General features: G+C 51.1%; 1 protein-coding gene across 1 annotated transcript in view; it reads right to left on the bottom strand.

The window, feature by feature from the left end:
- The window catches only part of BAHD1 (bromo adjacent homology domain containing 1), a 34976-nt gene extending 8849 nt beyond the window's left edge, over positions 1-26127 (bottom strand). The window contains exons 1-3 of the mRNA XM_058807159.1: positions 25927-26127; positions 4645-6288; positions 1249-1610 (exon numbers count right to left, since the gene is read on the bottom strand). Of these exons, the coding sequence (XP_058663142.1) occupies positions 1249-1610; positions 4645-6271 (1989 nt within the window). The 5' untranslated portion in view covers positions 6272-6288; positions 25927-26127. The remainder of the gene's footprint in view (positions 1-1248; positions 1611-4644; positions 6289-25926) is intronic.
- Positions 26128-27222: the final 1095 nt, after the last annotated feature.

The following is a 27222-nucleotide window of genomic DNA, read 5'->3' as shown; positions in this document are numbered from 1 at the left end:
TTTGACAAAAGCAGGCAGGGAGTGGCAGGAAGGCTGTGGCACAAAGCCTTCCTTAGCAGGACTGCCAATGATTCCTTTGGACCCTCTGACAGTACAAAATAATCACTTTTGGGACTATGAACCAGGGGTTTTTAGCATGCTTTTGCTCTGAGTTTCATTTCAGAGTGCCTGAGCAGGATGGTTTAACCTCCTGCCAGATCTCCCAGGCAGGATTGGAAGCATCTTAAGGAGATTAATGCCTCACTGCTCCTTTGGGGTGTGGCAGCCTGAGGGGTGGATGCACAAGACCAGTCCCTGGCCCTGACAGGTTTCATTCTGGCACAGTCCTTGGCACCTGGACACAGTTCCAAAGGCTAAAGCTCCAAAACCTGCCCTGGCTGCTGCTCCCTGCAGCCTGAGGTTGTGCCACCACACCAAGCAGCAGCACAGATCCTTCCAGGACCATGGCCCTCCTTCCTCCTGACATCTACTGCATATCAGTGCCTTGTCCCACCTTCCCAGACACCACGTGGGGCCCATTTCAAGCTCTTATGCTTTAATAAGATGAAGGATATTGCCTTCTCTCACAATTGAAGTGGACTTGACTGCACCTAATTGAATTCTCTGGCAGGAAATCTCCCATCTTACAGGAAGCAGTCTCTGCCCCTGAATGCAACAAATGGGAAAGTACAGACAGGAAATCCCTGGAGAAGCAACTGGCCGTGCCACCATGCAAGTTACAAGAAAGGGGATTTTGGGTGCTAGAAAAATTCCACCTGGGAGCTACTACACTGTCTCAGTCCTCTATGTGCTGGGAGATTCTTGTGGGGCTACAGACACCCTAAGTGAGAGCCACCTCATGAGAGCTGCCTCTAGATGTGCCCCTTATAATGAGGCTACAACAACCCTCAGCTTCTCAGACAGGTTTGCCCTACCCAGGAGAAAGCAGCTGGAGGATGATCCCAGCAGGATGGACTCCCACGTGCCTCGGGTGCCACCCTTGTACATGCCGGAGCTGGGAGGATCCATCACCTTTGAGCTGAGGCCAGCACAGGAGCAGCAGGTTCTCCTCCCCTCCCAAACCACACCGTGCAAGGTAACACCAGGACACGCACGGAACAGAGCCAGCAGTGCCTCTGCTCCCATCAGGTTCTAGACAGCACCTAGTGACCATCTCCAGCTGGAAGAGGGCCCCACAACTCCCAAGCCTGCATGCCTGGAGGTTCCCAGGCGGCTGTCCCTGCCCAGTCCCAGCACCCAGACACGTACCACCACGTAGACAGCCTTCTCGCAGGCCGTGCCCACGGGCATCCAGCCGTTGGTGGCCCTGCGCCGGCCGATGCGCGGCTGCTTGGGGTGGGAGTGGCCGCCCGCCGCTTTGCTGTTGGAGGCGTGCAGGCAGCCCGGAGTATTGCGCAGCCCCGACTTGGAGCCGCTGGGGGGCTTGGAGCTCTGAGGGCATTCTCGGGCCATGGTCTGAGGGTCAGAGTTGGGGGTCTGCAGGTGAGGAACGGGCTCTGCAGCCGGCGGCACGCTGGGCACGGGACATCCTGAGAGCGGGTGGGCAGGCGACGCGGGGTGTCCTGCCACCGGGATTGTGAGGTTCAGCTGGTCCAGAGACTTGCAGCCTTCTAAGGGAAGGGAAGAAATGAGTCACGGATCTCATCTAGAACATAAAGCAACTACACAGCCGGGACTGTCCCACACCGTGGCCGCTTTTGCCCGAAATCCCCTTTATTGCATTATAGCTGTAAAGACTCTCCAGGCTGTAATTTCATTTTGCACTGTCACTGGATTGTAAAAGCAAAGCCATTTCTGAGCTTGCGTGTTCCAGTGCTCCGCAGATGACACTGCACCACAACAAACCCATCTGAATCCCAAGTAATGCCAGCCAGGAATACACACAAGGCTGGCCAGTGTCCAAAGCAGTTCCAGCCTGTCAATATGTATAAAAGAAATAAAAGGCTTATCGAAACAACGAGAAGGATTAAATCATGCTGCCAAAAGCAGCCAGCTTCTTTCAAAAAGCCAAATTCTACTAATCAGGGAAAATTGAGAAGATTCTCCGAATTAAGTCCAGAAAGATGAAACAAGGTGGAACACAACCACAAGATGCTGCATCCTCAGCAAAACTGTGTCCCTGCAGCAGACACAGGAACCTCAGCAGGTTGGAATTTGGCTGACGCTGCCTCTCAGAGCATCCCAGAAATACACTGTTCCACTCAGGAGTCACAAACAAGTCTCAACCCAGGCCAAGGGAAGAACCAGTTGTAATTATGCCCTATCAGCGGGAAAAGAGCTCCTGGACCAATACACCATGCACCCCTGTTCCCTAAATGGGGGACTGTGCTTTTTAGGGTGACCAGAGCACAGCTCCAGTCAGGCTCCAGGAGATGCCTCAGACCAGCGCTTACAAATCTGAAGAGAGAATTCCACCCAAAGCCACACAGCTCCAGCCAAAGAACTGCTGGGCCTCCTGCCTCCCCACCTTACCCTCCTTAAGGGCTGCAGCCAAGCCACTGTGGAGCTGTGAGTGCAAGGGATGCCACAGTCGTCCTCATCAATCAATCAATCAATCAATCAATCAATCAAATCAACCCCATGTAGCAAATGCCACAAGAACCCCAGGCACTGGCAGGCACAGGACACATGGAGCAAGGAATCACCTCTCAGGTATTTTGCTTACCAAAGCAGCTTTTAAGCTTGAGCTAGAGCAAGATAAAGCTTCACAAAAATCTTTACTGAACGTCAAAGTCCTGGTGCAGAACTGCTCTTGCTGGCACCCCTGGGACTCCTTCCTTGGTCACACACACTTCCAGCCTCTCCAATGGCACTGGCACTAAAGCAGCTCTCACAGCCTGTCCCAGCTCCTTTCCACCACTCTGCCCAACCACTACCCAAGATCACAGCCCAGTCCCTGGATTTGTATCACACAGACACTGATATTTCCCTACAAACACCTGGAAGACACCAAATCAGACAGATGTAACACAAAGCATTTGGCGTGTCAGGCTGGATCCCTCTCTGATGGGAGCCTGCTGCTTGCAGCCAAAGTGCTCCTTCAGTTCACTCTAGGGAAGGAAAATATTTCAGAGGTGCATAATTATATAGAAATCAATCCCTAAGGCACCATCAATATTCTCTGAGACCTCCTTATATTCTTCAATCCACAAACCAAAATCTCAATGATTCTGGTATTATAGGTTTTTAAATCCAAGTTGCTCCCAGCAAGGAAATCACAGCAAGGGAGATCTCAGCAGTGGGGTGACACACTAGCAAATACCCACTCCTGGAACTGCTGCTGCCCTTGCCAGCACCAGGAGAAATCACTGAATTCACAGGGAGGGCTGAGCTCTGGAAAATACTCTGTCTGCACTGCCTGCATCCTTCTGGCTGCACAAAACCAGAGGCACTAGCATGCAAAAGCTGAGGAACAAAGTAGACTGGTATGACCTCGGGGCACTACACAGAAACTGTCAGGCAAGAACACACTGCTGAGCTGGTTGTCTTGTGAGCACTCCCCTTTCAAGAGCTCTGAAGCCACCAGCAAGCCCTGTCTGGCTGCTGCTGTAGGAAGCAGCACCATGACAGCAGGGATATTTTGGGAAAACAGAAATTACACTTCAATCAAACACTCCTGAGCTTCAGCAGCTTCCTACAACGGGAGATGACAAAGCCTCGCTTGAACCAAAACTCCATCCACCTACCTGAAAATCTGTTCTCAGTGGGTAAGTCGTGCCAGCTCTTGGCTGGAACACGTGGTTAGTGGAAAGATCCCACGCTGGCACTCCCAGCAGCTGGAGAGCAGCCTCCTCTACAGACCAACTGTTTGCAGCACTGTCCAGCCTGGCGTTACAGCGCTGGTGTCTGATAACCCCCACACAGCACTCCACTTTTAAATATTTAAAAAGGTATTTTTCAATGGCAGAGGCAAAGCTCCAAGATAAAGCAGGAAGTCTGAAAAGCAGGCGGGGACAGAGGAGAGCCAGGCAGGTAAAGATATTTCCATACCCCCTCACCCCTCCTCATTCCAGTGCTTCATTGTCAGACAGAGAGCAAAGATGGGCTCAAGAATTCCCAAACTAACAGTGTGCCTGGCACTTAGACCACCACAGTGAAACTCCCTATGCAGCCCTGCCAGCTCTGATCAATCCATGGAATCCAAAAAGCCTGCAGCCCCCAGCTGGCACTGCTAGAGTCTAACAGCAGAGGCAATGCCTGCTTCTCCACAGGCTCTGTGAGGATGCCTCAGCCCCCAGAGCGGGGCTTTGGGATGGGAGTAACTCATCCTGGTGTGCTCCCGACCCTCGGCTCAGCGTGGCACAGCGGGATGGCGTGCAGGAACTGAACCCTACTCGTTTTACACAGATCAAAGCTCAGCCTCAGCTCCAGCGTGACAAACCGTGAGTCAACTTCTCGCTGCCAAAATCCTTTCACCGATTCTCTGCTTTCCACACCAACAAGACCTTTCAGTGGGAAAAACCCCCCGGGCAAAAAAACGGGGGAAGGGGAGGTGGAAGGCGGATCCCTTCCAAGCCGCAGCTCGGCTGTGGAGCTGAGAACTGCTCGCAGAGGGAACCAGCCTCCGGGCAAGCAGGCACCGCGCCGAGCCACCCTCTTCTCCCAGGAACGCCGGCCGGGATTTGCGTGCACTTTGCACCTTACCTGCTGCAAAAGGCATTTTGTAGGGGTAGCTGTTCCGTCCCGCATGCACGCTGCCGATCCTGCCCTCCGGCACATGCACCACGCCGCAGACGCTGTAGCTGCTCACGGCCGCTCCCTCCCCGCAGCAGTACGGAGAGCTGCACCAGTGCAGGGGCTGGAAGTGAGCACCTGATGGCAAGGAACCGGAAGATACCAGGAGCCCCTCGCAGGTCGCAGCCTGCGACAGCTCGTCCTTGGGATAAATGGAGCAGGGGGAATAGCCACTGTATCCGCTTTGGCCGTAATAAACATAAAACCCGTTCAACGGAGTCAGATCTGAGGACTCATAGAGACATCCACAATCCGCGTGATTCCCGGGCACAGGCAAGGGAGGGAACTGCTGCACGGGAAAGGAAGGCTGATGAAATTCCTGTTTGGGGGTTGGGGATTTCTCTCCAGGTCTTCCATACTCCGGCTTCATGGAAGCTTGTCCTCCCATGAGCAAAGGCAGTCTGTGGTAGAAGCCCTCCGTGCTGGCGTAGGAGCCAGACAGCGACTCGTAGGTGACGGGCTCTGTTGTCCCATAGAGCCTGGAAGAGTCCCGCTGCTCCCCTTTCCCAAACGTGCCCACGGTCTGGCCTTGCCAGCCATGCTGCCCATCCATTTTTAAGCTAGCCACTTCCTTCTTGGATTTGACACAGTTCTTCCGTCCGGCTTTGGCCCATTTGAGTGTAGATTTCGAACAGTGGTTCTCGGACTTGCCCTCCCCGTCCGATTTACTCCTCTGTTTCAGGGGTTGGTCTTTCTCGTGGGTCAGCTTCAGGAAGGCCACGGCATTCAGGCTGGCCAGTCTCTTTGGGGTGGGATGGTAGGAGATGGCACCATCCTCCCTCTTTGCCCCATCATCAAAGACCTCATCCAGCGAATGCTCGCAGCTATTGCATTTCTGACTGGGCTCATGCCGGTTCTTTCCTTTCCCTGTTTTCACAGCCGGTTTTTCCAGGGCAGGCCAGTTGTCACTGGCTTTGCACTGCAAGCCCTTGAGGGTACAGTCCCCAGCAGCCTTCCCAGAGTCCCTGCGGAAGCGCCTGCCGGATAACAAGCCATCGTCCCGTTCGAACAGCAGGTTGTTCACCGCCTCGGCGTTCAGCGAGGCCAGCCGGCGCTTCCTGGGCTCCGAGGGAGCAGGATCAAAGTCCTGCTCCGGCCCAGGATAAGTTACTGTGCACTTCTCCCCGGATGAGTCACTCTTGCCCGCTCCCACAGGCTGAACTTGTTCCGAGAACAAAGCAGATCCCAAACCCTCAACCCAGCTGGCAAGGTGCTTTTTTTTACAGCTCGGGGTCTGTTTGGACAGAGAGCCAGCCACATCCTCCAGCCTGGTGAGGAGGACCTTGCAGGTCTTTTTGCTCACCGAGGGGAGCAGCCGCCTCCGCAGCGGGTACGTCTTTCGCACTTCGCGCAAACTCTTGCTTTTGTTATTCCCTACAAACCCACTGGGACACTTTGGAGCCTTCGAGGCATCTCCGTCCCGCTGCTCTGCGTTGGCCCTGTCCATCCTCCTGCTGCCTGTTGGCGACGAGGCCTGGCCAGCAGAACCAGCTGGATGTTTCAGAAGGAAAAGTTGTTTTTTCCGGGCATGCGTCATAGGACCAATGTCCAATCCTGGGAACGAACGGGAGAAAACATCTATTAATATCGCTGAGAGGGTCCCATCTCCTCACAAAGCACCAACTGCCAATTAGGAAATATTTGGGGAAGCTTGTTTCTATACAGCAGAGTCTATTTGGGTGATGGCCAGTTAAGCCAATTAAGAGACAGGATGCAATTAGATGTGGTTTAATATTAAGCCATGGAACACGACAATAATTAAAAGCAAGGTGGTGATGGCAAATGCCACAGCAGCTGGGGAAAGCTGGGTCTGGACAGAGAGAGCCGTCCACCCAGCTCCCTCTTCCACTGATGCTGTTCCTAACACCTTACAAATTCCCATCAAATCTCCAAAATCTGAAGGCTGGTCCAGTGCACAGAGCAGAAATAACCCCCGGCCCGTGACTGCCTGCATGTTGATACAGGCAAGCTGTTCCAGTTTCATTTTCTGAGACAATTAGGCAAAAGAAAAACAAAAAGTCCACCTACTCAGGTGAAAAGAAAACCTGGGCTATTAAGCAGAGACCTGCCAACATTAGTAAATTAAATACATGCAAATCTCTGTGCAGGTTGGAACCTGGCTGCCCACTGCTCTTGTCATTCCCCGTAGTTGTGTTTTATAAAAGTTGTGGGCATCGAACACCAAATCACAATGGGCAGGGGGGCCCCAAAGATACATTCATGGCAGGAAAAAGAAGTCTGGGCTTCCTGAGTTATTCAGCACCCAATTTTTAATTAAGAAATTCTTCAGTCTACAGCTTGGAGGTCCAAGGTTGAGACAGGATATGGCTGGGTGATACCAACCTAGAGACATTAAAAATGTCAGTGTAAATGAGTGATAGTGGAATAGATTTAATGAAGTCTGTCTCCGAGCACCAGAAACAGCAGCAAAGGACAATTACTTTCATTCAATGGTATTTACAAAATGGTCAAATTCCATTTATTGGCAGCAAAGAGCTGATCTTTTTATCAGCATCCACCTAGGATGGGTTTGCTCTTCCCTGCAATCAGGATTCAGGCTGTAACTCCCCTCAATTGACACTGGTCTGCCACTTTTGAGGCTTTTAATTAAAGCTCCTACTGCTTTGGCAGTGATTAGAACAAAGCTCCCGAATTACAAGAACTGTTCATTTGATATGGTTTAATCAAGCTGATAATTAGATTATCTATTTGAAATAAGCCCAATGTGTTTTAATTGCCTTACTTATATATGCATTAACTAAGGGAAATTCAGGAATTGAAACCCACTGGGGTTTGCATGGTGCTTTTTTAGATGTCATCCTCTTGGCAATGTGTTTTTGGGGTGACTGAGTTCCTCCACCCCCTTAAACAGGGTATATCCCGTGGCTGGTGCCCCAGGATGAGAGCTTGGTGGGGAACAAACACTTATATATGTCTACATTTTTCTTATTAGAAAATCAGGCTCTGGGAATTAGGAGGATCAAGTCAGACAGAATTTCCTCCAGAATTGAATTATTCTTGCACAAAAGGCTAAACTGACCACATGCAACCTCTGGAGTTTGGAAGAGGAGTAAAATTTTTAAAAATGGATCAGGCAGAGCAGGATTTGGCAGAGGCAGAACAGGTATCCTGCAGAATGTGCCCTGAGGAGGACAACTCTTCCCAGGCTATATGGACCAGTGATTTCCTTGCAACTTTCATCCTATTTTCTACTGTCCCTACTGAGAGACTAAGCCTCTAGTAAAAATCCCAAAATAAAAAGCCATGGTTTGCCTTAAACCCAGCATCAGGCACCTTGTTCTTCTCAGGTTTCCACAGGCAGGAGCCTGACCCAGCCTAGTACCACACATCCTGGGGCATTCGTGCTCTCATGAGATGGAGTAACTGCTACAAACTGGGTGCTGTAGCTGTGACTGTTCATGCTCTGAAGTTAGGAAAAGGCTGGGAGAGGCTGAGGGAAGGGGGTGTAAGAGAACTGGGATCGTTCAGCCTGGAGAAGCTTTGAGGTGACCTAACTGTCCATTCCAGCAGCTGAAGGGGCCTACAGGAAAGTTGGCGAGGGGCTTTGAACAAGGGCCTGGAGTGACAGGACAAGGGGGAATGGCTCCACCCTGACAGAGGGCTGGGTTAGATGGCATATTAGGAATAAACTCCCTGTGAGAGTGGTGAGACCCTGACACAGGCTGTCCAGAGAAGCTGTGCCTGCCCCATCCCTGGCAGGGTCCAAGGCTAAGTTAGATGGGGCTTGGAGCAACCTGGGATAGCGGAAGGTCTCCCTGCCCATGGCAGGGGGTGGAACTGTTTGAGCTTTAAGATCCCTTCCAACCCAATCCATTGCAGGATTCTATGATTCAGTGCCAGCAACTATGGAACAAAACCTATCCTCAGTATGGACTACTCAGAGGTTTTTCCACACCTCCAAAATCACCTGCACTGCATGGATTGCTTTGTGAGGGGGATGCCCCTGCTCCCAGCTCACCTGGGATCCAGCAATCCCTGCTCTTCCCTCAGCACAACACAGAGACAGAGCTTTTGAACACAGCTCAAACTCAGCCCTCTGACAGGCAAATGCATCATTCCTCAACATCAGAGTCCTGCCGAGCTTCCTTCCAGCGAGTATTGTGCTCCTGCCAGCTGGGAAGGGAGAGTGGCAGAGCTCTTCATCCTCTCTCCACCTTTGTATTGCTTCACAAAGCACAGAAAAGCTGCCTGTGCCCAGAAGTCTCCAAGAAAGTGCGAGACAATGTGAAGAACTGAAAGATACTTAAATCAGAACCACCCATTTATTGCTCGTGGCTGAGGAACTGGATTCATGGTGAGAAGACACTGAGCCGTTGGAAATTAAAGTTTCAAGCAGCTCAGTCTATCCAGCTGCATGCAGAGTCCACCAAGCACTTTAAAGCTAGTTGGAATTGCTGCCTCCTTATCATACAAATCACAGAATGGGTTGGATTGGAAGGGACCTTAAAGCTCATCCCATTCCAACTTCCTGCCATGGGCAGGGACACCTTCCACTGGCCCAAGTTCCTCCAAACCCCATCCAACCTGGCCTTGAGCACTTCCAGGGATGGGACAGCCACAGCTTCTCTGGGCAGCTCCTTCCTCAAACCAGACTGGTTCTGAAAAACCATCTTTCCAGCTGCTGAACCCAAACCAGATCAGGATAAAGAAAAATTAAAACCACTTCTAGTTTCGTGCTAGAATAATACCATTACCCAAACAGCAAACTCAGGAGAGAGTTGATGCCTCATTAGCAGGAAAAGAAGCAAGTGGGATAACAGCTGCATGTTCTGTAATCATGCAGCTGCAGCATCTGTCTCTCTCTCTCCAGCACTTGACTGCAAGTGAAATTAGAAGAAACTAGTCTGGGACTACCCCTTCAAGCCCCATTTCCTCTCCAGAGCTTCACTACGGAGACGCGCGCGTTCCAAGAGACGATGCCAAAAGCGCAGAAATTAAAGCTTTTAAAGCTCCTAATCCATTTGGCACTTCAATAACACACAAAGAGTTATGACAACACCAATCCTCCTCTCCATGCACGGCACCGCTCCGATGACTCTCAGCCCCATCTACTTGAATCCTGTCTATCCATTTCCATTGGAACAGCTTCTGCTGTGACAACAGCCCTACAACTGTGAGTATCTGGAGGATTGGCTCCTTCCTCCCTGCTGCTTTTGCAGGCAAGTAATTCCCAGCGCTCTACGGAACGTGCTGCACGGAAGAAGCCTTGCAGGAGCTTTGGGAAATCCGGATAAATCGCAGCAGCATCAGGTATCCCCGGCTGAGTTCCTTGAATGCCATGCACATCCTGTCAGTGGAAACATCGCCTCCCTCTCAGACATTCAGAAAATCTGTAGCTGTTGGAAGCTACAGTCTGTCTTCCCAGGGTCCAGTCCTGATTTTTCTCCTGAGATCCATTGAAAGCTCCATCATTCACATGCTCTGGAGGAAACTGTTTATACAGAGCTCATTAGGCTGCAGCAAGGGCTGGCTTCTCTCACTCATCAGCATAGCTCTGACCATTGTACCAGAGCAGGGTTAAATGGGATACTGGGAAGAAATTCTTCCCTGTGAGGGTGCTCAGGCACTGGCACAGGTTGCTCAGAGAAGCTGTGGCTGCCCCTGGATGCCTGGAAGGGATGGATGGGGCTTGGAGCAACCTGGAATAGTGGAAGGTGTCCCTGGCCATGGCAGAGGGATGGATCTTTAATATCCCTTCCAATTCAAACCATTCCAGGATTGCATTATTCATTGCCAGCAGCTCCTGAAAAGCCATGTGGACATGCAGCCTCCACAGCTTCCAAAAGGCTCATAAAAAGGGATGTGGGGCAACTCTGGCACAGCCGAGAGGATCTCTGGGAGCTGTCCCGGACTGTGCTTTGCTTCACTCCCTGCTCCAACGCCCGTAATTATCCCCCCATTGCGAAAGCCTGTGTGTGCTCCACCACCGGGCTGGGAGCTCTGCAGCCCGTGTGTGGCCGTGATAAATCACACACAACTGCAATGAGAGCCCGGGGCTCCACAGCCCGAGAGCTGAATGTGTCCGACAGCGAGCGAATCCGGCCGGGCGCAGCCTGACCCGTGCTGCCCGGAGCCACAGCTGGGAACACCCCGAGGAGCTCCCGGCTGGTTCCTTGGGAAGGACTGCCTCAGCCTCGGTTATCTGCTTTCAGATCTTGCCTAGTGGCAGTGCTCTGTCTGGGGAAGCCAAAATTACATTTCTCTGGCTGTTCTCACACTCTCCGCAGCCTCAGCAAGCGGCATTCTCAGGGAAGAGGAAAGGGGAAAAAATAGGGGGAAGAGCGGGGGGGAAAGAAGAGGGGGATAAGAAGAAAGGGAAAAGAAATGGGGGTTTCAAAGAAATGGGAGGTGAAAAGTGGGGGGAAAATGGGGTAGGAAAAGAGGGGAAGAAATACGGGGAAAGGCAAGAAAACACCAGTGGAAGTGAACAATATACAAGCGTGGGGGAGAGTCACAGGATATTTCCTCAAAATCTACAACAGGGCAGGTTGTTTGGACAATTAACACAACCCCAGGAAAAGCACATCTTTCTCAAAGGCACTGGCTTTCCTTTCCCCTTTACACCGATGGGAAGAAGCTGTAACACTGTGTCACGTTGCCAGTGACAGGCTGCCCCCAGCAAAACAGCCAGGAAATGATGAAGTGAAAAACAAATGTGGGGACTGATAAGTGACCTCAGCAACTCCAACATCAGGCAGCAAACTCCGACCAAGTTTGGAGCCCCAAAGCTTTGGGGTCTGGCACATACTTGGATTAAAGCAAATCCCAAGTTTCTGAAAGCAAAGCCTTCACTGAACACCCGTGATCAACACTGGCAAAACCACTTCCTACAGCCTTGAAGAACTGCAGAATTCCACCCCAAGAGCTATCACAAGCCCTTTTGCTTGTGACCCCAACATAAAGCAGCGTTGTTCTGGGTCTCTGGTACCTCTGGTGCCTCTTCTGCTCTTCACAGCCTTCCAAATCCCACTGAAATCGGCTTGAGTGGGGTCACAGCTCGAGAGGCAACGGCACAGCCACAGTTTCATACTCACTCTGTGCAGAAGAAATGCAAAAGCTGTACTTACAGGCAAAACTATCCTTGCCTCCCCAAAACTCCAAACCCACTCCAAAGCCAGTAAAAAACTTGAAGCAGAGACCAGGATTTGTTTCTGTGCCCTCAGTTTGCTCAGAGATGGATAACATGACTACCTTCCTACTCTCAAGAGGCGATGTATTTTCTTTGCTTTTCAACAAGTTACGGAGGGATGCACCAGGAGGAGAAGGAAATTAGGAATTAATGGATTCTAGAGTGTGATAGAGCATATGGCAATTCCCAAACAGCATCCATCACTGGTGCTTCCCACAGGAGCCTCCCAGCTGCAGCAGCAACCCATGGAGAACCATGGATAAGCAGCCTTAAGCATGCTGCTGCAAAGGAAAGCCCAGGTAGGGCAATGGAATTCCCTGGCATTTGCAGGTAAGTACAAGGATGTGGGGGTGGAAATGAGGCTGAGCTTGTCTCCAGGCTGACAATTTGATGGAAAGAGATGCTTTGACACTTGGCTTTTGCTGCATCACTCCCCAGTGAACTAGTTACTAAGGTTTCCTTTTAATGAAGGCATTCAGAGTCCAGAGATTAGGCAAGAGAAACACGGGAAAGGATGGGAGGTGCACACCAGACCACCTGGAAAAACAACAAGGTTGAAGCTTACACAGATATTGCAGTCCTGAAATATCCCAAGGAACAGCAGCAGCAAGAAGGAAAGGGACTTTTTGAAAGAGCAGGTAGCGCCAGGATAAGGGAGAATGGCTTCCCACTGCCAGAGCACAGGGTTAGACAGGATATTGGGAGAAAATTCTTCCCTGTGAGGGTGGGAAGACCCTGGCACAGATCAAGCCCAGAGAAGCTGTGGCTGCTCCATCCCTGGAAGTGTCCAAGGCCAGGCTGGACAGAGCTTGAAGCAATCTGGGATGATGGAAGGTGTCCCTGCCTGTAGCAGGGTATGGAATGAGATGACCCTAAAGGACCCTTCCAACCCAAATAATTCTAGGATTCTCTGACTCTATAAAATACCAGATCTGTTAAATACCACCCCTTTACACAGAATTGCCGGTTACAACTTTAAATAGGTTCTGTACAAAGCTGCCATGTGACAGCTATGCCAACAACACCCTAAAACATGCCTATAAGTAGTTTGAAAAACCAAGTCAAAAATATTCCGGGACAGCTTTTGCAGTCGTGTTTATAGAAAAAGCACAAGCTTTGCCAATCAAGGTTTTTAAAAAAATAACCCACACAAGCCCCGCTCATCTGATTTTTCATATATGCAAAATGCAAACTGATTCCTTCGTGGCAGAAGGCTGAGTCTGGTAAAATATCAATCACATGTCACTTTGCTCAGATAGCTCTGGCACCCTTCCTGTTCCATGGGCAAAATGGAATAACAAATTATTCCCAAGGCTTTATTTTGAAGAACAAGGTGTAAGGTTTTTCTATAGTAAATATTAAAGCTCTTCTATATATTATAATCACATCCTTCCACGACTGCTTTAGGAGCTTCCTCCAAGCTGCTGAGCTTAAATAATTCAAGCGGCGCCGTGATTCTGTGTTCTACACGTGCGGCTGCAAACTCTGCTGCCTGTGGGAATTTCAAGGGCAGGTGCATCCCTGCCAGCTCCTCTCCGTGTCATGGAGCTGTCACTGCCATCCTATCTCTGGATGTGGATTTACCCTCTCCTCCCTCGGGTACCTCTCTCCCACAAAGGTCTCCATTCACTCTCTCTTGACTGGGAACTGTCGGCACGGCACCCTCAGCATCCAAAGACAACACATTCCTACTCCACAAGTTCAAAACTGGCTTTAGGGGAGATAAAAGAAATGCAAGAAATTCAGGGAAGGGCAAGGCATTCCTTCTACATGATATTTAACTAAATGTTTGATATAAACTTTTTTTTTTTCCTTTAAATAATCTTCATCTTATTTTCTTCACCTCAGTGTCCCTCAAAACTGCCTGTTCCCCGCTCAGTGACCAAATCCTTCACACTATGGTTCCAGGTATGGACTCTAGGAATTGTCATCTCTGAGGAGTGCAAAAGGCAGCCTGAATATGAAAACGTAACAGACATGCATGTTTGTAACCTCAACTTAAATTCACAGAAGCTTTAAATCCAAGCAGGCAAAACTAAGTTCTGGAAAAGAACAAGTTAATGTAGTATTTTTGAGGATTCATGTGTTCTGACTCATCTCCAGTTGAAATACACTGACCAGAACTACCTCTTCAGACTAAAACTGCTACCTGAATTATTTTCAGTTCTAGAATAAGTACTTCAGACAGTATCATCTTACATTTGGAAATACCTTCTGTTTCTATATGGTTTAAAAAGTGGTAGCACACCACTTCACCCTCAGTTTTCCATACAGCAAAACAGCTCTCTGGGATTTCCTTCATCAAAGGTTTTGATTCCTCTTTCTATTCAAAGTTTACCAGACATTTCAAAAGAAAACAGACTTTCTACTTCTTTATTCTCACTTTCTGATCATCACTTGAAACACCGGCTTTAACCCCACACGTTCGCAGCTGAGGACAAAGGTGACAGAGGATGAGTTATGCTGAGCATTTTTCCATTTGAGAGTTTCAATCCCAATCCACAACTCAAGTCAAAGAAAGACTTTACAGAACTCTTGCATTCCCACTGCAATTCCTGGAACCAAACCCTCTCCTTCCCTGATGTCTTGTAAACCACAGTGCTGCACTGAATGCTGAGCAGAGCTTAAATCCAGAGCCAACCTTACTGAATTTGCACTAGATTCAGAGAATCTAATTCTTCCCTGCGAGGGTGGTGAGGCCCTGGCACAGGTTGGTGGAAGATGTCCCTGACCATGGCAGGGGGTGGAAATGGATAAGCTCTAAGGTCCCTTCCCACCCAAAACATGCTGGCATTCCATGAATCATAGAATGGTTTGAGAACTCCTGGAATAAAAGTCCAGATGTAGTTTGAAAATACACGATTTTTTTTTCCTTCACAAAACACAGGACCAGTCACCACCACAAACACTGGTTTACATTCACACATCTTCTGGTGCCACGGGTTTAGCCAAGGCAGAACTGCCAAGCCTACCTAAACCTGCTTTAAACCCTTTCCTCCCTCTCATTAGTGCCAGAGACAGTATTTACAAATCAGTAACTCACAAAGTAAGTGAAGAAGTTCCACTTAAAATTTCACAACTCAACTGGCTTCAGGTACTAGGTCAGTCCGAGGAAATGTAGCACTGCTGAATTGTGCTGCAACAGCTGATGCCTCCAAGGAGAACAAGTTCCTTAATTCCTAGGGTGTTAGCAGAGGAATAATTTAAATTTGGGTCCAATTGGATCATTTAAGCCCAGGAAGCAGGGGACTCAGTGTTGCCAAAGGTCCTGAGCTGAGCCAGAGGAGCGTTTCTAGGAACCAGCAGCTGGCACAGACCAGAAATCTGGTGAGAGAAAACTCAAGCAGAAGCTGGATGTTGTAACATGTTAAAATCCCAGGAACCACAAGCCAAACACAGGCAATTCAGCCACTTTAGACAAGGAGAAACCCAGCTTGCTGGAACGCTGCTTGCATGAGAGCCCATTTAACTCCCATTAGGAGCTGCCCCAGCCCTTTCATCCCTTACCCACATCGTTAGAGGTGTATTTAAACACACACCTTTGCCTGTGCCCCGGGTTTGATCAGTCAAGGCAACAAACAGCACCTTTAAACAGAGTGGACAGGGTTTGCAGCCCGTGCTGGGAGTGATCTGGTTTATATGCACTCATTAAGGTGCATTTATCGACCCACACGGGCGTGATGCCGCTCGGAAAGGCAGCAATTAAACACACTCAGCTCTCCTAGCCAGGGCTGGGATCAGACTTCTTCAATAAGGTGGGTCTTATAGACTCCATCACACTGAAATATTGCTTGGATTTCACTGTACCTTGCACAGGCAGGAAGGAAATAAACTTAAGACTATCAGGAATGGTTAAGAGCAGTGACTAAGTCACAGCCTTGGTCCCAAGAGCTCTGGGTTGAATTCTGGGGGGATGCTGAATGCTTCTCTTCTCCCACAAGTGCAGGTCACCATGGAGCCAGTGGGAACTCCAGAGGATAAACCATCAGCTCTCTGGCAAAGAAGCCTAATTACAACTTCCTCTGGGGAACCACACAGCTTTTAAACAGTGCAGCCTAGTTTTATGGAAATGCCACAGGTGCTCCAAATAATTTTCAGGAAGATCCCCTGAAGTCAGGCTGTGGATTCAAAACACCCAGGTGTGCTGAGTAGCAGGGAGAAGAGTCATACAAGTACTGTTCTGCCAAACAATGCTCTGATACTGCAAAACCACCCCCCACGCGCTTCCTCCAGCCTCAAGGAGAATATTTATTATAGGGAAGAAAACATCAAAACTTTTGAGGAACTCCTAGCACTGACCAGCAGAGAAACAAAAATATAATCAGATCATCCCTTCATTATCAGCTACAGATTTGAGAACATTGACTGCACATTGAGGTGTTCAATACGTGGATTAGAGGGATGGGGAAGGGAAAACTGCCCTCATCCCTCCCAGTCACCTGCACAGGAGCACAAGGGTAAAAGATGCACAGGGTTCAGAGAGCCAGGCTCCAAGGAGTGGGGCACAAGGAGACCATGTGTGAAGCCAGACCATGGGGAATGTGAGTGGAGCAGCGATCCCAGAGGGATTCCTGAGCTGCACGAGCTGCCAGCTGAAGCAGAGCCAAAGTGGCAGCGGGAGACGCTTGCAGCTACCGGCTGAATGTCGGGAGAGCTGGTACGAAGTTTCCAGGAGCTGCTGGAAGATCCAAGCAGGCTGCAGCAAGCTCTGCTTTCCCAGGCTGTGCCCAGAGTGGAAGGGTAAACAGCTGATAAGGAGAAATGTGCTGCAAAGCCCCCCCAAGCAGGCAGAACCCCCTGCTATCCCACAGCTCGGCCCAAGGACAATTCCCAGTGCCCGTGCCCAGCACACACCTCCCCTCGGCCAGTTCGGCTGCTGGCAGTCCAAATCTCAGGAGATTTGATCCAAAAAGGATCTGATGCTGGACAACAGCTGCAAAGAGCTCAGAGCTGAGGAGTTTCTGCCTCAGACTGCAGTCACAGTGCACAAGAAGAGATGTATCCATGCAGGATATCCCCAGACAACAGAATTTCAGCTACAGCTATCTGTCACAGTAAAACATTTTAAGGCAGCAGCATTCTTCAAAGTAAAATGACAGATAATATCCCATTTTAGAGCTCCAAAGCTAGCTCCTCACTCTTCATTTCAATAACTAAGATAAACATTTTATTTAACAGCTGTATTAGCAGGTAGAAACATGCTTTGCTTCAGAAAGCCAGGCAGACTTACAGCCCCAGCTTTCTGCAGCATTTTAACTCTCAGTTCAACATGAATTCCTGGAAATGGGGTGGGGGCACCCTCATTTCTTCTGAACAGAAACCAAGCACAAAGTCCATGTTTGAGTCTCCAGCCCTGCTGCTTCCCACCCCGCTTACAGCTTTGCCCCACACATGGGAGCACCAGCAGAGCTGAGTGACACTTCCTAGAGGATGCCACAACTTCTGTCAGGTCTCTGCTGGGGTTGACATGAGGTCTGCAAAAGGAACAGACCCCAAATTACCTCTGGGGCCTCCTGGTCAGTGTCACCTGACAGATTTCCTTCCATGCCTCCGCTCGAGCTGGGCTGTGCCTGGAAGTTCGCACACCTCTGGTGAAGGATGAGCCCTTGGGGAGCGACAGCACCTGCAGCTTATCTGAGGGATCAGGAGCAAATATCTGAATATTCACTGATTTTCCTGCTCCCCAGGCAAGGCCTGTCACAGTTACTGCCCTCCAAACACAAGTACATCGTTGTGCAGCATTAAGGTGTTTTATCCTGGAATGATTTGGTGGGCAGGGACCCCAGTGATCATCCCATTCCAACCCCCACAGGCAGGGACACCTTCCACTGGCCTAGGCTGCTCCAAGACTCATCCAACCTGGCCCTTTCAACTTGACAGGGACACTGGTCCTCAATTTATCTAAACACTTTCCATTTATATTTTCGTGGGGGTCTAAATACATATCTGACAACTCCTTGGGTCCATTCACAGCTTGCTTTGTTCAGCTGAGGGCTGGACAGGTTTTTATATGGCTCCATGAGCTCTCCAGCCTGAGAGAAAGAAAAGTAGGACCTCACTACCCAAACCCATGATTTCAAGCATTGCAAGTGACTGGACATGGCACTCAGTGCTCTTGTCTGGTTGACAAGCCGGTGATCAGCCACAGGTAGACTCTGATGATCTTGGAGGTCTTTTCCAACCTAAATGATTCTGGGATCTATATAAGAAAGTGCAGAGCTCTACGAGCTGGACTGAGGCCTCATAGAAGCACCTGAAGTCACTTTCCTTGAGGCCACTTTCCTTTCTTATTTTTAAATTCACTGTATTTGTTTTACACATAACACAGGCTACTCCAAGATCAACCATCAGACCCTCAAGGCCTCCAGACACTGCTCTATATAGGGTTATTACAGTGAACTGGGGCTTAATTATATTTAAATAGTGAAAAGTCAAAGCACTGCTGCTGCGCTAGCCTCCCTGCCCCTCCATGATCCATTTCTCCCCACTGCCTCCCATGGTTTCCTTGGAAACATATGCAAGCTTAAATTGGATTGACATTCACTTAGTGGACAGATGGAGTTTGGAACAGCCCAGCGCCTGAAATTCAAGGCCGAGCCTTGGGATAATTCAAGTTATCAATACAAAAACCAGCCCCCGAGCTTTGTGGCAAGGGGAAGGATCACCTAATTATTCAGTAACGAGCTCTGAGGTGGCATCTCAGGAAGGTCAGCGCTCACCCATTGTTCCTGATGAAAGCAGCGGGCTGAGCACGCGACCAGTTTTGTTGGGAGGGAAGGATTTAATTTTTGTTAAGCGCTGGGAAAACAGGGGAGTTCTTAAGCTCATTAGTGGTTTCAGGCAGGAGAACTGCAGCAGATCACATGTGGGCTGAGCACAGACAGCGACGCTCCATTCGCACTGTAATTAAGCCACTTGCATCCAAAACTTCATCCCTAGGCTCAAGTTATTCCTGGTAACTGATCCTGACCCACAGACACCGAGAGGGACACGGTTTGTACCACTCCTCTACAGCCCCAGAGGTGGCAGGACTGCACAAAGCTGGCAATCTATTCTCAAGTGGGAATTATTCCCTGGGTCCTCTTCCACTACATTAGAAGAAACAGAACCGTGAAGAAATGAAAATGAAAATAGCTTTTTGTTTGGAAGGTTGGCTAAACATAGCTTCCCAACCACAGTCTGCCCTAACAGGATTGGAAAGGATTCGCCTTTTTCCAACCAAAACACAAGGAGGACAGTAGTAATCCCACATAACTGGATCCCTAGAGATCCCTGATGAAATCCGGCATCTAGGAAGGACAAGATGACAGAGTTCTTGGGAAAGAACAGAGGGGCAGCCAGCAGGCATTGCATATTCCCCCTCACCAGGAGCTCTGCCCACCACATGGTTATTGCAGGGGCCATCTCCAGGTAATCACCACCTCCAGGAATTAGAGACACGCCACAGAGTCAGGGTTACCAAGTAATTTTTAAGGAAAAAAATTCCCCAAATGCCTGGTTTGCTTCTGTTGCTTGTGCCATTTGCTGAAACCTAAGGAATTCCCAGGTTGGGATTTACCTGTCCAACTCAGCATTTCCGTACCTGTTCTGACACCGGGCATTTGGCCAGGATTTTAATAAAATCTCTTTTTTCTCTGTCTACACGTGATTATAGCTGCCAAATCCTTTTCCTTTACTATCCTGCTCACCTTGGAGAGAGCTGCTCTGTGTCCTTACTCTGAGCCATCTCCAACCTTGAATCCTTCCACTGACTTTCGCTGAGCTGAACAAAGGAACAAACCCAAACATGCCTCTTGCATCTGTTTCTTACGAGTTTTTTATTCATTAAAAATAAACCTCCTGCTGCCCACTAGTTCCCTCCACAAGCCTGCACTTTCCTGCTTTCTCTCCTTCCAAACCATTCATATTTATCAATATGTGATTATTGCAGCTTAATCCTCATTGCCTGCATTTCCCCCGGCGCCTCTCCATCCTCCCTCAGCAGAGACCTCGATGCTCCTCTCCACCCCGCCTCAAATCCTGCTCTTTTCCACAGAATTCCCAACCCTGAGCCAGCGGGAACACGCTCAACCTGCCAAGTGCCTTGACAGAGGCAGCGCTCCCGGAGGGATTCCAGGGACGTGGTCCCGGCCCGTTTCCCGTTAGGATGCTCGTTAGTTCCCCGAACTCTCCCGGCGCGGACGCGGCACCGAGAGCGGGGGGTGCTCCCGGCTCCCGCCGCATCCGCCCGCGGCTCCTCCGCCCGCTCCCTCCCGCCTCCGAAACCCAGCCCAGCCCAGCCCAGCCCAGGCACCTTCCTGCCCTCGCGTCCCGGAACTGCCCATCGCTCTCCCCCGCTGCCCAGTCAAGCCTGCTCCAGGTATTCCGCACGCACCCCGAGACACAATGAAGACGAGCACCGGATAATGCTGTGCTGCGGGAAGGCTGGCTGAAGCTCCCGATTTTCCCTGCTTCCCACAGGCCACAGGCAGGAACAATAGAAGGCCAGGCACGGTCTAAGTAGGAAGCAATGCCTGGGATCTCGATGCTTCCCTAGCACTGAGATTTTATTTCAAGGATGATAATTCAGACACTGAAGAATCAGCTGCCAGCAAAGCAGTTTTATTCCAATCAATGAGAGGAAAACGTCTGCTTTCTATTTCTAAGAGCCTCGTAAATAATTTGAAATATTGAGATACAGGCAGCCTCTAAAAGCCAAGATCTTTCATTAAAAAAAAAAAAAAAAAAAATCAAGGCTGCTGAGCGGTAGAGTTTCAAAGCTGAGCATGAGAAAGCCCTTCAAAAACTGCTGGAAGAACAATGGGTGCCAGTGAGCGCTCCTGTGATGTGCCTTACAAAGGGGGAAAATCTAAAAATCGTCATTTTCTTTAGTCATACCTTTGTTTAGGAGAACTGGGACACGAGGAATGCAGCACCCGGCAGCTGAGCCCAAGCATCATCTTATTCCTGAGCACCACACGTTTAACACAAATCCCACCCGCTCTCCACGTGCCTTTTCCGGGAGCGCTTCCATCCACAACAGGGCAGAGCCCAGGGAATACAGCAGGAGAAAATTCCCACCTGGGCTGCATCTCCTTCTCTGGCAGAGGAAGGAGAGAGCCACGAGACGCCCGAATCCCAAAGCCTCCCTGCTCCCAGCATCACCGTGCCGGCTGTGCCATCCCATGGGATGAGCTGACACCCTGCCAGTGCCACCAGACCCCTGTCACGGTGCCTGGCTGCACGTGTGACAGCAAACACCCCTCAAATTCCCGAGCTGCCAAGTCTCCAAAAGCACTGGGAATTTTAGACGGTGAAGGAAGCAGAATGACAAACCGAGGGATTCCAAGCAGGCTCAGACAGGGTCCGGCCAAACACCTCTCCTGAAAATGCAGCTCTGACTTAGGTTAGAGGTGATAAAAGCGGCATTCCCGGCCGTGCCACGTGGGAACGGCGCCGCGGCAGGGCCCCGAGCACGGCGTGCTCCCGGGGAGTGACACACATTGCCTCCCCATTTAACAGTGTTTATTTAGCTGTCCCCAGCGGGGACTGCCCGGTGCCACCGGGCTCGCAGGGCGTTCCAGCGCTCATTCCCACACGGTTTGATTCAAGGAAAGACACAGCCATGCCTTCCCCCGTCATCAACCAGCAAGAACCCGGCACTGCCAAATGAGAGCATCACTCACTAATCAAGCCAAAACCAACAACGTCCCCTGAATTATTTCTGACCCATGCGGAGTTAATAACAACCCACCCTCCATGGAAGATGTCCTGAAATTTAATGTATATCAATAAGTAGTGGATTGAAGGGAAAACAACTGCTCCTCCAGGGCAGCCATCCTCATTTTCAGCTCCTTTTCTCCAGAAGCAGAGCAGCACTGCCATCCCCACTGAGGGACTTCCACTCTGATTTAAATCAAATTATTCTTTGGAAATTATACAATTATAATTTTGAGAGACCAGAGATTTCACAAAGAGGTTCAGGTTCAGTTCCCTCAGCTAACTGCACTTCTTATATCCTGCCAGCTCTCCATACTCTGATTTAATAGGGGTTTCACCCACATGGCCAGAGAAAAAATAACATGGAACAGATCAATTAAACTCCAATGGCACAAATATTGACAGGGCCCAAATGAGTTGATTTTAAACCAGATTTCTATTTGTTTTTCTTAATGATACCCTTGGCTTATCTTTCTAGTAACTTCAGTCCCTCATTTCACTTTATTGCATGATAAAATTTTCCAGTGTCTTGCTCTCCTAATGGAAGGTTTTTTTTTTATTCACATGAAATATTACTGTGACTCTATTTTACTTTATTTATAATAAAGCTCCATGCTAAAATAGCAAATCTGGGCAATAACTGAACAAAGTTATGGCACTGCCCCATACAATCTTGTTTCTTTCTGTCTTAAAAGACATAAAACCAGTAGTATCAAATTTCAGTGTGTTTTCCCTATTTCAAGGATATCAGGTGCCAGTACAAGTGAGAAAGCACAGAGAGTTAAATTGTGATGATCTTCTTACAGGTAACTCATTCACTGAGAACAACAACCTGGCCACGAATTTCAATATTTTCTGCCATTAAACCCATGTTTTTGGTCTCAATAAAAGAGGAGCTGCCATGCTGGACAGCTGTGATCATGGCTGAATGACCCTAAGCCTCCAGTCCTCATGCTGAAGCACAAGGAACAATTCCTTCTGAGCATTCTCCACAAAACATCCCCTGTTCTTCCCTTTAAACACTGTCTGCATCCAAAACTGCAACGTCTTCCAGACTTCATACTTGGAGAATAGCTCAAGACAGTCCAAATCTGCAGCTGGGAATATAACCAGCTCACCTATGAGCTGATGGAAACGGGCACATAAATCATCACTTACACTGCGAGTTCAAGCAGGAGAGCAAACCAGTCGGTCAGAGCCCTCGGATGGGGAAATCCCCCGGGATCGAAGCACATCCCTCTCTGTCACAGCCCAGCCGCCCCAGCCCCTGCCAGCTCACAGCTTGTGTTTGAAGCTATTTTCAGATTTATGACTTCTTTGGGCTGCTTATTTTCGGTTGGGTTTTTTTTTTCCCCTGTATTTCCCAGTCATCTGAACACTGCTCCATTTATTATTATCAACATGAGAGTTATGACTTGGTTCGGCTGCTTGGGTGTGACGCCGAGGCCGTTCTGCTGCTGCCTCCACGAGCTGCATCCCCTGGTTAACTGAGATCCCAGGACCAATGAGCTTGGAAAAGAACTCTGAGATCATCGAGTCCAACCTGTGACCAACCACCACCTTGTCACCCAGCCCAGAGCACTGAATGGCACATCCAGTCCTTCCTTGAACACCTGCAGGGATGGGCATTCCACCACCTCCCTGCTGTCAGCTCCTTCCAGTGCCTGACAACTCTTTACAGTAAGAGATCCCTCCTGATGTCCAAATGGAGAAAACTAACTGGGAGATGGGGCAAAATAAGCCCCACACTGGATGCGATATTCGCACATCTCTGAGCACACCTTCCTGTTTTTGCAGAGCCAGATCTCATCATTCATTCATTTGCTTGTGATCTGAACATGATGCCAAGCAGCGAGCATGCCTTTGCCTACCACTCCTAATTATTTTTCAATTGTTTACTTTGGACAGATTTGCTGCTAAGGGCTTATTTTTAGTGCTGCAGCAGCATTAGAAAAGCTTTTGCTGAAGGGTGGATCTCCCCCCAAATCACAGCCAGGCTCTCCCTAAATCGGATCTCCACAGACCGGACCGGCACACGTGTCCCACAGAGCCTCCGAGTCACACAACAGCGATTAACACCACCATAGCAAACAAAATTAACCTGCATCACCTAAAACACAGCAAGTTCCACCTCAACAGGAGGAAGAACTTTTCACTGAGTGTGGCAGAGCACAGGAACAGTCTGCTCAGGCTGCCTCCCTCTCTGGAGGCATTCCAAACCCACCTGGACACATTTCTGTGTCACCTGCTCTGGGTGGGGATGGTCTCCAGGGGCTCTTCCAACCCTAACTGTCCCGTGACACTGGTTAAAAAGCCAAATAAACACTGAGGCTTCCAGAGTGGAAACAGAAAGGTGATGCAGAAAAACTGGCAAGGAGGACAGAGTACCGACACTTAACTGAATGATTCAGTTGGATGAGAACACGTCAGTGGCCTCCAAAATAACATTTCTGCCTCAAGACACAAGGGTGTGACTGTTTTTCCCCCAAACCCCACATTTCTAAGTTGCATCTTATTGTTCTGTGCAACTGTCACCATCAACCCCCAGCAAACAAAGCATCCAGAAAGGATCCACTGGCACAAAGTTCAGGAAATTATTTTTCCCTGCAGGCTTGGCGTTTTCCAGCTGATTTTACACCTATCAGTAGCACTACACTTCTCTGCCCTGCTCCAGCTGGAAAGCAGTTGGAAATGCTGCACTGAGTTCATGAGCAAAACAAACAGAAATCAATGTTTAAATCCAAAACATCCTGGTAAATCACACTAACGCACAATTTCCTATCACCAGCAAACATTTAGACAGTTCCAGCTGAAGCATGAGAAAGATTCAGGTAGCCAGGACATGACAAACGTGAAGGATGGCCCGGGATGAATATGTGAGCAGGATATTTCTGTTAAAGCGATCAGCAGCGTGCTGGTATTTAAATCACATTAAGATTTCAAAATCATCAGTCTATCACGCAGCTCGTGTCACTCTTTCTCACAACCACGAGGACCAGAAGCCTTAAAATAAAACCCCGAGCCCCCCAGAACACCAGAGAGCCCCTCAGCGTGGAGCAAGCACTCGCTAATTGTGGCAAACTGATGGACAGATCAATTAACCAGGCAAGCAAAAGCCCGGCAAAGCCTCTCGCTTTGAGGTTCGCCTGCTCCTGACAATGATGACTTCAGATGGAGAGCGAGCACGAGGGGCAGCTGGATTCTTTAAAACAAAACACAACCAGAACCTCTTTCAGATAAGCATTTTGTGGAGAGAGAGAGGGGAGGGGGAGAGGCAAACAGAATAGATCCCAAATGCTCGTATTTTTTAAGTTTTCATGGCTGCTCTCGTGAAAGAGAGAGGGTTCCTGTGTCTGCCCGTGCCGGGGCAGGGAAAGGGACATCGGGGTGTGGGTGTCCCCGCGTTGGGGCTGGCTGTCGAGCAGGAGCCCGGGGAGCACTTGCTAGTCTTCCCGAGATCTGCCCAGTCACATGTGCTGGCTCCTGCGCCTTATAGAAGCAGCTGGAAAAGAGGGAGCCAGCGGAGCTGCCTCCATTAGGAGCCACCGCTACACAAAAGGAGAAGAGGAAACAAGCCGTCGGCCACCGGAGCAGCCGGCAGGAAAGGAGAGATGTCCAGAGTCACGGGGAGCGCACGGCAAGTGGGAAAAATCACGATGGAAATGAAAACTGCTCTGCTGTCCCCCAAAGAGGCTCGATGGTACCTGCTTGACAGGGACGCGGGGCGCGCAGCCTGCCCGGCATCACATCCTGCAAACCATCGGGAACTCGACGCACTCAACCGCTCAGCGCTCAGGGGAGGGGCTCACGGCCCCGCTCGGGCGTGGGGAGCCCCAAAACACCAACCCCAGCCAGCCCGTCCTGTGCCAACTCCCGGCCGGGCAGCGCCGGTTCAGCTCCGAGATCCGGAGGGGCCGAGGACAGCGACGGCTTTGCCCGGGAATCGCCCCCGATCCGGCGATGCCGAGGCGAGCGGCCCCTGGGGCGAGGAGCCCCCCGGGACCACGAGCCCCGCAACTCCCGCAGGCCCCCCCGCCCGGCCCCGCCGCCTTTGTGCTGCCCGAGCGGCAGGGGCGGAGGAGCCCGGGGGGGTTCGGCGGGGCCGATCCGGCCTCGCACCGGTGAGACCGCGCGGGGTAACGGCGGCCCGGCCCGGCCCGGCCCACCCGCCACCGAGCCCGCCGTGCCCTCCCGGCGCTTCCCCGCCGCCGCGGGAAGTTCCCGGTGGCCCCGCGTACCCCCCGCCCCCCAAACCCCGGGGCGGCGGCACCTGCTCCTGGCCCGGCGGAGTTCCCGGGGGCGGAGGGACGAGCCGGCGCCGCGAGGACCGCGTGGGGACTCACCGGGAGGCTGCCGCAGGCCCCGGAGGGGAGAAATCCAGCGGCGGGAGCGCCGCGAGTCCCGGGCTCCGCGCTGCTGCTGCGTCAGCGCCGCCGCCTCCTCGGCTGCGGGATGGGGACGAGGCGCCACCGCCGCCGCCCGCCCCTGGCCGCGGGGCGTCGCGGAGCGGGCGGGCGGAGGCCGGAGCGGGCGGCGGAGGGGCCGGGAGGGGCGGAGGAGGGGGCGGAGAAGGGACCGGAGGAGGGACCGGGGGCGCCGCCGCCGCCGCGAACTCCCCGCAAGCCGCGAGCGCCTCCGGCCTCCTTCCTGCTTCCTCGTCCGCAGCCAATCGCCGCCCGCCGCCCGCCGCTCGCCCCGCCGCGCCGGCCAATCACGGCCGCCTCTCCCCGCCGCCGCCGGCCAATCGCCGCGGCGCCCGCCCCCGCCCCGAGCCCCCCTCGGCGCCCCCCCACTCCCCTCACGGAGCCCCCCACTCTGCCGCCCCTCGCCAGTGGCGCGGGATAACCGGGAAAACCGGGAAAACCGCCCCGCCGGAGCTCTGGGGTAGCCCCCGGTGGCCGCGATTCCCTCACAGGACGGGGGTGTGAGGCGGCCTCGCGCGCCAGTCAGGGGCCCCCCCGTGGGTCCCTCAGAGGCGCCCGAGGTGCCCTCGCACCTCGCGGGTGTGCCCGGCGCATCCCAGGGGCCGTCACACTCACACCGAGCCCTGCATCCAAACTCGGGGAAAGTTGTATGTCCCAGGGGTCCGGCGGGAGCTCCGCTGAGAGCTGCCAGGGACGAGAGGCAAAAGGCAGAGCGGGTTTGAGCGCCCATCATTCCCATCCCGAGATGGGCATTGGAAAGGCCACGGACATCCCCTGTGTGGTGGCTGTCCCTGAGCAGCCTTGTGAGTCAGCACCAGGGGAATATCCCGTTGCATTTTAGGGGGAAAAGGCCAACAGGGAGTTGTCAGGTGTCCCAGAGCTTCCCCACAGAACCTGTCCTCACTGGGACACTCGGGTGTCCATGGCTTCTATGGTCTTACCAACAGGTGAGACATGGCAGCAATGAGAATATCTGGAAAACTCCATGTTTTCCTGGACAAATGAGTTTAAAGCCCTAAAGCAGCCCAGCAAGCCACGGAAGTTATTTGATCAGTACCTTTAGCAGTACCACAGTCCCCATCACGAAAGCCTCTCCATCAGTTGCAGAATGGGATTTTTCCGTAGAATCATGGAATCTCCTGAGTTGGATCCACAGGAATCAAGCCCCACTCCTAGTCCTGCACAGGACAGACCCAAAATCCCACCATGTGCCTG

Source organism: Ammospiza caudacuta, chromosome 6 (assembly GCF_027887145.1).
Source record: "Ammospiza caudacuta isolate bAmmCau1 chromosome 6, bAmmCau1.pri, whole genome shotgun sequence".
NCBI lineage: Eukaryota > Metazoa > Chordata > Aves > Passeriformes > Passerellidae > Ammospiza > Ammospiza caudacuta.
The sequence above is the reverse complement of the archived record's forward strand: the minus strand, read 5'-3'. Positions and strand labels throughout refer to the sequence as shown.